This window comes from Trifolium pratense, linkage group LG7 (genome assembly GCF_020283565.1).
Source record: "Trifolium pratense cultivar HEN17-A07 linkage group LG7, ARS_RC_1.1, whole genome shotgun sequence".
NCBI lineage: Eukaryota > Viridiplantae > Streptophyta > Magnoliopsida > Fabales > Fabaceae > Trifolium > Trifolium pratense.
In genome coordinates this window covers 25,927,681-25,937,379 of record NC_060065.1, presented here as the reverse complement: position 1 = coordinate 25,937,379, position 9,699 = coordinate 25,927,681, and the positions used below count along the sequence as shown (strand labels likewise).

Sequence of the window (9,699 nt, the reverse complement as noted above, 5' to 3'; positions counted from 1 at the left end):
TATTCACTTGAAGTTTTATACTAGTTCAGTTTTAAAATTTGGATAGTCTTTTGTCTAGTAGCTTCTATATGGTAGTGATTGCAGTTGTAGTCACGTTTGTGGTAATGTAATTGGTGTGACATTATTATCTTCAAAAAGTTTGGTTGGTGATTTTAGTTGCAGTAGTGGCCAACTTTAAGAGAATTTTATGATTATTTAGTATGAAATTTGAGGCTAAATTGTTGAGCATTTCCTATGATGCTAGAAGATATATTCAAACTGATGTGAATTAAAGCATAAGAGGATCAAGTGTATGAATTGTAGCGCAATATTATAAGGATGTGTGACAGATATAATTCTATCATAAATATCGTATGTTGAGAAATTTTTTAGGAAGTTCAACTATATTGGAATTAAAATATTGAGCATCCCTGGTGATCATAATGTTACTTGAGTAAAGATATTCGAGATATATCATAAATGATATAGTGGATTAGCCATTGTATTAGAACAATACAATGATGTATCATGATATTTATTTGTGTAAAAATATATACTTGAGATTTATTTCTCTACTGTGAGAGTGTTATCACTTGAAAATTATTCAAATGAAGTCACATTTATCCAATGTGGGGGTGTCGCTTAGATAATAATATTCTAAGTAGACTTGAATAATAAATTTATAATTGGGTATAACTTTCTCTTTTGAGAAGATGTACGCTTAGAATTTATCTAGGCATATTTGTTGAAGTATGTTATACGAATATGTGAGATATTATTTAGAGTAATGATCCATTGTATAATACAATGATAATGTTAATTGGATATGAGCCAATGAGATAAACCTATAAGTAGATTTATTTTATTGATGAATAAGTTGTCGCTTAGAAGCCATCTAAGTAGACTAGTATAAACTTATTGTGAAAACCAAGTTTATTTTATAAACTTGTGAAAATATGAGATTGATTGACTTTGAGACGTCTTAGTCAATATTAGTGAATTGATCGGATCCGTTGACTTAACCCATGGGAAGAAAATTGATAGGAATGAACTATGCCACTGAAAAACGACAAGTAATGGGAACCCAACCTTTGTGATTGGAGATCCCATGAAGAAGGTTCATATGGGTAAAAACAAGTTACTTGTTAGTTATGTTAGCACTAAAATTTTGTTCATTTCCTATGTGTTATGGATAATGGCTATGAGAAGTGCTAAATTAAAATTAATTTGAGGGGTAAGCTTAAGGCTTTTAATGATTACCATAAGCCCTTGTGGGTGGTGTATGGTTGTAGCATACACTAGATGGAATCACCTATATGAGTGTCAGGTGGGGCCGCTTGCATGAGACTGTGACGGGTCTCTAGAGCACTCATGAAAACCAGACACGTGCACGGCCTAAATGCGCAACACCGCGTAATACGAGAATTGTGGGGGTGTGATGCGTGTGGTAGACCGCTAACACACGTCAAGTGTCTTTGGTTCATATAGCTTGCTACACCAATTTCACTGTGTGTTAAGTTTATCATCCTAGCACTGGTTCATATAGCTTGCTACACCAGTTTGATACATCACACTCAAAAGCAACTCAGACAATGTTTTAAAACAATTCTAATTTATTATTCTTTAATTTAAACTTTTGAAATATGTGGGGGATTGTTGGATAATTTTGAGATATTTCAAAACTTAATTGTTATTCTTTTTAATTAAAATTTAATAATCATTTTCTATATTTACTTAATATTTTGATCTAAATTGGCTTGATCTTTTTACATGGGATTCCATATTATTTAAGTATTGAAACGTTTTTAAAACATGTTCTTTATTGTAGTAACCGCCCTTTAAACTCTCTTCAATAATCATTATTATTTTCTATAATGAAAATATGTGGCCATAAAGTGTGGAACGGCTTCTAGGCAACATGGCTATTAAAATCTATATAAGTCATTCGTGTAATGTTTTTTAGAGACGCAGATATAAAAACTACCATGAGAGTGGTTGCTTTGGAGATATAAGTTTTTCTTTGAAAAATACATACTTATATACACATAAGTTATTTTCTAAAGTGTGTCTGAGTTACCAACCTTGTTGATATTCTCGTGTCTTGAAAGTCTCGGCATGTTTATCGTCGAGAAGAACCGGTTGTATTCTGGGGGAGTTGCGCAATATTTGCGGATAATTTCTTAGTTCAGTGATTACACGCCTCCGGTTAAATTGTTTCCAGCCATCCGCGACAACAATAATGACTATGAAAATAAGGCATGTGATGTTTGCCAAAGGGCTAAGCAAACTAGATATAGCTTTCCTTTAAGTAATCATAAAGCAGCTAGTGCATTTGAGTTAGTTCATTGTGACATGTGGGGGCCTTATAAGACCCCATCTTCTTGTGGTGCTTATTATTTTTTAACTATAGTGGATGATTATTCTCGAGCAATTTGGATTTTCTTGTTGTTAGATAAAAAGGAAGCACCTCATGCTTTGTTGAATTTTATTGCATTAATAGAAAAACAATATGAAAGGCATGTTAAAATGATTCGAAGTGATAATGGAACTGAATATACAGGTTTGCGAACACAATTCAATGAACGTGGAATTATGTTTCAAACATCGTGCACCGGAACTCCTCAACAAAATGGACGAGTTGAAAGGAAACATAGACACATACTTAATGTGGCTCAAGCATTGAGATTTCAAGGTAATCTTCCCATTTCTTTTTGGGGTGAATGTATTTTAACGGCTGGATATTTGATAAATAGAACGCCGACACCATTGTTAAATGGAAAATGTCCTTATAAGGTGTTGAATGGGAAGCCACCTACCTATGAACATCTTAGAGTCTTTGGATCTCTTTGTTATGCACATAATCAAAGAAGAAATGGTGACAAATTTGCTAGCAGAAGTAGGAAGTGTGTGTTTGTAGGCTACCCGCATGGAAAGAAAGGATGGAAGCTATTTGACTTGGATACCAACTCTTATTTTGTATCAAGAGATGTTGATTTTTTTGAAGCTGAATTTCCCTTTGGACAAGAACCTGTAATCTCAAGTAGTGAGTTAATGACACACATCCAAGATGGAGAGGTTGTTGTTGATGATGAAAATGTTGACAAAGAGGAAATTATAAATGCTGAGTTGCCAAGAGAAGAGAGTCATGATGACGTAAGGGGGGGGGGGGGGGGGGGGGCAATAACTTAGAAACTGAACAGGCTGCAACTAATGAAGAAAATGAGGAGCAGCTTGGTCGAGGCAAGCGTGTTAAAATTCCTTCTATAAGGCTGCGAGATCATGTAACCAATACAGTGCAAACATCAAAGAGCCCATCTACTAGTTCTTCCACATCATAGCATCAATCGAAGGTAAGGTATCCTATTGCTCATTACACTGACTGTGAAAAATTCTCACTGCAGCATCGCAAGTTTCTTGCAGCCGTGACAGCCGACAGAGAGCCTATGTCATTTGCAGAAGCAATAAAAGACAGCAGATGGCGATTAGCAATGCAACAAGAAATACAAGCTCTTGAAGATAATAACACATGGAAAGTGTGCTCCTTGCCAACGAATAAAAAGGCGTTGGGATGCAAATGGGTATATAAAATCAAGTATCTTTCCGTTGGAACCGCTGAACGATTTAAAGCTCGGCTGGTTATACTTGGAAATCATCAAGTTGAAGGCATCGACTACACTGAAACCTTTGCACCAGTGGCAAAAATGGTCACCGTGCGAATTGTTCTAGCAGTCGCTGCAGCGAAAAGATAGGAGCTCCACCAAATGGACGTACACAATGCTTTCCTTCATGGTGATTTACAAGAAGAGGTCTTCATGAAATTCCCCCCGGCTTTCACTCCTCTCAGCCAGGTATGGTTTGTAAGCTTCAAAAATCATTGTATGGGTTGAAGCAAGCCCCACGTTATTGGTTTGCAAAGTTGTCTTCGGCTCTCGAAGATTATGGATTTGTGCGGTCCTACGCAGACTATTCTTTGTTTACATTACAAGATAAAGACATTCAGCTGGTAGTACTAGTGTACGTTGATGATTTAATTATATGTTTCAAAGATTATTTGAGAAGATGCTTTCATATGAAAGATTTGGGAAAGTTAAAATATTTCTTAGGGGTGGAAGTTGCAAGATCCCCTGAAGGTGTGTTTCTTTGTCAGAGAAAATATGCTATAGATATTATTAGTGAAGTTGGTTTACTTGGTGCAAAACCTGCAAGTACTCCACTGGAACAAAATCATCATCTTAGCCTTTCCAGTAGCGAGCTTCTTGTTGATCCTGATCGCTATCGTAGGTTGGTTGGTCGTCTCATTTATCTATGTTTTACACGACCTGAGTTATCATATTGTGTCCATGTGCTCTCACAGTTCATGCAGCAACCGCGAACAGAGCATTGGGATGCTGCTTTGCGAGTCGTTAGATACCTCAAAGGAAATCCCGGACAAGGAGTCCTCTTGGACAGTAATTGTGATCTGCAACTGTATGGATGGTGCGACTCTGACTGGGCCACTTGTCCCCTTACTCGTAGGTCTCTTACAGGATGGATAGTTTTCTTGGGTAACTCCCCCATCTCTTGGAAAACCAAAAAACAACATACAGTAGCACGTTCATCTGCTGAAGCCGAGTATCGTTTGATGGCTAGTACCACATGTGAACTGAAGTGGATCAAGGGTGTTCTTTCCAGCCTTGGGATCAGTCATTCAATGCCCATACAACTCTATTGCGACAGTCAAGCTGCGCTGCACATTGCAAAGAATCCCGTCTTTCATGAGCGTACTAAGCATATCGACGTAGATTGTCACTTCATCCGCGATGAAATTGTGCGTCGCAATCTGCAACCGTCTTATGTTCCTACTCATGCACAACTTGCAGATACATTTACTAAAGCTTTGGGTCGCGTTCAGTTTCATGCCTTGTGGGCATTTGGAGTCCACATGCACCAACTTGAGTGCGGGTAATAAGGAAATAAAATATATTTCATTAAGTGTATTGTTAACTGTCATATTCTGTATTGTATATTGATTAGGTATATTAATTAGGTGATTTGTTATACCTTTGACCAAGCTATTGTAGGCATAGTTTAAGGAGATAAACTAGGCAATTGTTTAGCAATTCTGATATGAAACAGAAGTTGTACCGTGTATATATTGAGCATTGTGCTACATGAAATAAACACAGAATTCTTCTATAAGTTATTAAGTTAGTTAGTTTGTGTAAAGTGACTGTGCGCGAGTTTAACTCCTGCTGCAACTAATGAATCAAATTTTAAAACTGGAACTGATGTAACAGGAAACATTTTTCTGTTACAATTTCGGTACTGCATGCAGATGAAGAGAATGGCTGGTTGGACATTTGGCAGCTCCATGTATTAGAGAGGAGAATTAAGTACTTTCATTTGGTTGGTTCAAGATGACTGACATGTTGCTAACAAATTACATTACAGTACAATATGGCGATATGGAGGAAACACTGTTGCACGCATTGAGGGACTGTCAATTGATTTGATCGTTATGGATGAATGTAGTTCTAATTGAACTCTGAGAGGATTTTTTTTTAGCAATATATCTGAATATATATTGGATTAAGTTTAAGAACAGGAGACTTAACGAGTTACATTGGGAAGTGAAAATCTGCTCACACTTATAGAAAAGCTAAATTAGTGTGCAGATGTTTCGACAAATATGGGTTGCACGTTGGATCATACTAGCACTTTTTTTTATGTAATGGGGGTTCATTATCCCTCGATTGATTCCCTTGTAGCGGTAGGTTTGTTTCTTTTCTGGGCTTTGACCCTTACTGATATAAAATAAATATTCACGTTATTATAATTTTAATCACTTAATTACAATCATGAAATTTAATAACCAATAAGTGTTCTATTATCTATATTGAATTTAGACCTCAAGATTGACTGGTTTGTCTACAACCAATGGAAGAGAAAAACATATACAAGCCTCTCTTAAAATAACCATCACCTCCCTTTGAATCCTCTCTTCCACATATAATCACTACCATTTGTTCTCCATATTTCCTTCACACAATACCAAATATTACATGAATCTCATTCATCTTCTTAAATTTAATCAAACAAATAATAACCATTTCTTCAAGTGAGCAATTTTGACACAAATTTTAAACACCTTTCAATTTTCGTTATCCTCTCCAACCCAAAAAAGAATACTTATAGTAATAATACAATAACAACGATATGATTTATAAATATAAATCTTACATTTTCCTCTTATGCTACCTAACCCTACTTCCCTTTACACAATCCCAACTCACCCCAAACTATTATGAAAAATCATGTCCAAAATTCTTAGACATTGTAAAGGAAACCGTGACCAGCAAGCAGCAATCAACACCCTCCACCGCGGGCGCCACACTCCGCCTCTTCTTCACTGACTGTTTGATTGGAGGTTGTGATGCCTCTGTCTTGGTAACCTCCAATTCCTTCAACAAGGCGGAGCGTGATGCAGACATCAATCTCTCCCTCTCAGGAGATGGCTTTGACATGATCACGCGTACCAAGAACATGTTGGAGTTGGAATGCCCCGGCGTGGTCTCTTGTTCTGACATACTTGCCACAACGACGCGTGATCTTGTTGTTGCTGTCGGCGGCCCATTCTATGAGTTAGACCTTGGTCGAAAAGACAGTGTAGAGTCCAAAGCAATCGACGCAGAAAACAAATATCCATTACCAACTATGACAATGTCTCAGGTTAGAGAAGAATCTATTACATTGTTCATTAATTTTTTTGGTATCAAATAGTTATATTACAATTTTGTCCGTTAACTGAAAGTTTATATATATATATATATATATATATATATATATATATATATATATATATATATATATATATATATATATATATATATATATATATATATATATATATATATTGTTCTCGTTGGTTATTGGGTAAACACCCCAAATCATCAAGGGGTAGAGTATGTCTCACCTATCTTGGTAAATAGTCCCTCCAGTCCTATATATTAAAAAAAAAGTTTATTATTTAGATTAATTGTAAAGTTGATGTATCTAGACAACATTATAGTCTAGATACATCAACTTTTAATGAATCTAAAAAGTAAACTTTTCCTTATATATAGGACCGGATGGAGTATTTGTTAGGCTGTGAGGGAGAGTCTCACTGGGTTGGGTCAGCATATTGGACATTGCGCAACCATAACTTTAACACTACACTTTCCCCCAACACCTTAAGGTATTAGGTTTATGGGTCATCTCACTTATAGTGTTCAAACGCAACTCTTCCAACCAATGTAAGACTTAACTCACATCACATTTAATAGATCTCAACAATATTACACCAATATAGTTTGATTAATTCTTTATATGTTTATTGTACTAACTTAAAACTATGAATTTGTGACTGTGCTAGGTGATAGACATTTTCACTTCAAAAGGGTTTACCGTGCAAGAGATGGTGGCTCTAGCTGGTGGACACACAATAGGATTCTCTCACTGCAAACAGTTTAGCAATAGGCTCTTCAACTTCAGCAAGACCTCTGAGACTGATCCTATTTACAACCCACAGTATGCCGCAGGGCTAAAGAAACTCTGTCAAAATTATCAACAAGATCCTTCCATGTCAGCGTATAACGACGTGATGACACCTAACAAGTTTGATAACATGTATTTTAAAAACTTGAAGAGAGGGTTAGGGCTTTTGGCTACAGATAGTTTGATGTTTGAGGATAAGAGGACAAAACCCTTTGTGGAATTGTATGCTACAGACCAAACTAAGTTCTTTGAGGATTTTGGTAATGCTATGCGCAAGGTTAGTGTTTTGCATGTTAAGGCGGGGAAGGAAGGAGAGATACGACATAGGTGTGATACTTTCAACAAACTTAATGATAATCTATGAAGTCCAGACTCCGAAAGGCACACCTCACACGGCACGGACACGTCGACATTGCTAATGTAAAAAACATGGGACACCGACACCACTAGGTTATCCATCTACTATCGAAAAGTTAAAAATATTTTTATCAAAATGTAATCTCTTTAATCCCTCATTGATCAACATTATTGTTTTGACGCATTTTAATCCTTGTAAATATGTCTAATATGTGTTTGAGGAGAGTAGAGGCAAAGAAGAAAACACTAAATTTTTTGGGGCACTTGTCCGACACAGTGTCTTATAGGTGTCAGACACCGATCTAAGAAGTGTCGAAGTAAAGAAAAATAATAATTTTTTTGACGCCTGTCTGACGAGTTGGGATCCTCTCCATTTCCTATTAATTTAATTTCTTCCATTACCAAAGTTTTTAAATGTTTTGGAGTGTATAAAAAATATTTGGACCCTTTTGCTTTATATTCCCAAAACTATATAATAATGGATGAAATGGAAAGAATGAGAAATGGAGAGAATCCCAACACCTGTCTGACCTATCCAACGACGTGTGTCGTAGAAGTGTCGAGTGTCGGACACCGACACGTGTCAAACACCGCAAAACGTCTATTCATATAGGTGTCCATCTTTTGTAGATTATACTTGATTTGAGACCAACAGATTAATTATTATTACTAGTTAAGGGATTTAAGTACACGTTTTTAATTTTGTTGTGTTACTTATTGTGTAGATTCAATTGATTAATGTGAAACGAAATGAAAATTGGTGTTAACTTTCTCTAATACTGCTGCTCAGTTAAATTAATGTTAAGTAAATTCCCTATAAATCGATTCCCAGTTATATCTCTAATTATTAATTGCATGTTAGTACTAATTCATTCATGTAATCAATAACTAAAATATTCTAGAGATATTAATATAAGGGTAAAGCTAATAACCTAATAAGGAACCAACCCACCTTTGAATTAGAGGTGTGATAACAACGAGAGTTGTAGAGCTGGAAATGGATTCTTTACAAAATTCCTTGATCCCCCTTCAAGCTCCAATTACAACCCATGACCTCTTGATTGCTAGAAATTCACATGCTCAAAAAGAATTACGAGGGTTGGGGAAAGGAGAAGGGAGGAATAAGTCAGTCACTTACCTTGGTTGGGTAAAGGAGAAAGGAATTACAAGGGCTGCTACTGTTGTGATTGCATGCAAGGTTAAGCTCTGGTTGTAAAATTGGTGTGGGTTGAAATGAATGGAAAGGAGTGGCTCAGTCAAATTGAGGAAGTGAGGCGTGTGGTGTGGGAGAGGGAGAGAGATATCAAAAGACACATGGATAGCATTTTACTCACTCATCATCTCATTTTAATCGTATTATCAGAAACGAAAATTATTAATACTCCGATCTTTTTTATAATGAACAATTTGAAAAAATCACACAGACCAAGGAATCACATTTAACATAGTTATTTTCATTTAATACTCTTATAAATTTAAATTTATTTCATATATACCATTATTTAATTACTCCTTATTCAACTAATTTACTTATTTTTAAATTCTCTCTCATAATAAATAAGGGCATAAGTGAAATTGAACATTTAAAACATTTGAAAATTGGTCAAAGTTTCTTATAAAAAGGACCAAATTTTTTGCCCTAAGTGTTCCTTATAAAAAGGACCGGAGGGAGTAATAACTTTTAAATTTTAATTGATGCATCATTTTAAAATTCTCACACTCACATAAAATCTCATGTTATTCTATTTGTGCATATTCAAAAATATTTCTATATGTAATCTTTCCTAATTTATTGCTATAATCTTTTCTAATTTATTAACGCAGATAATGCATACTTTCTCCGACCTC

General features: G+C 35.6%; 2 protein-coding genes across 3 annotated transcripts; one reads left to right on the top strand and one right to left on the bottom strand.

Moving 5' to 3' along the window:
- Positions 1-6,084: 6,084 nt before the first annotated feature.
- On the bottom strand, positions 6,085-9,184 carry LOC123895321. Of its 2 annotated transcripts, none has more exons than XM_045945573.1 (2): positions 8,804-9,184; positions 6,085-6,577 (listed from the first exon to the last, which is right to left on the bottom strand). In XM_045945573.1, exon 2 carries the CDS (start codon positions 6,543-6,545, stop codon positions 6,261-6,263), a length of 285 nt encoding a protein of 94 aa, XP_045801529.1. In that variant the 5' UTR covers positions 6,546-6,577; positions 8,804-9,184; the 3' UTR covers positions 6,085-6,260. The 2 variants fall into 2 exon arrangements, with proteins under 2 accessions (XP_045801529.1, XP_045801528.1); XM_045945572.1 differs by having other exon boundaries at positions 6,085-6,670; positions 8,804-9,183.
- LOC123896134 (peroxidase 65-like) lies at positions 6,679-7,858 on the top strand. Its single transcript, XM_045946563.1, has 2 exons — positions 6,679-6,687; positions 7,373-7,858. Exons 1-2 carry the CDS (start codon positions 6,679-6,681, stop codon positions 7,856-7,858), a joined length of 495 nt encoding a protein of 164 aa, XP_045802519.1.
- Positions 9,185-9,699: the final 515 nt, after the last annotated feature.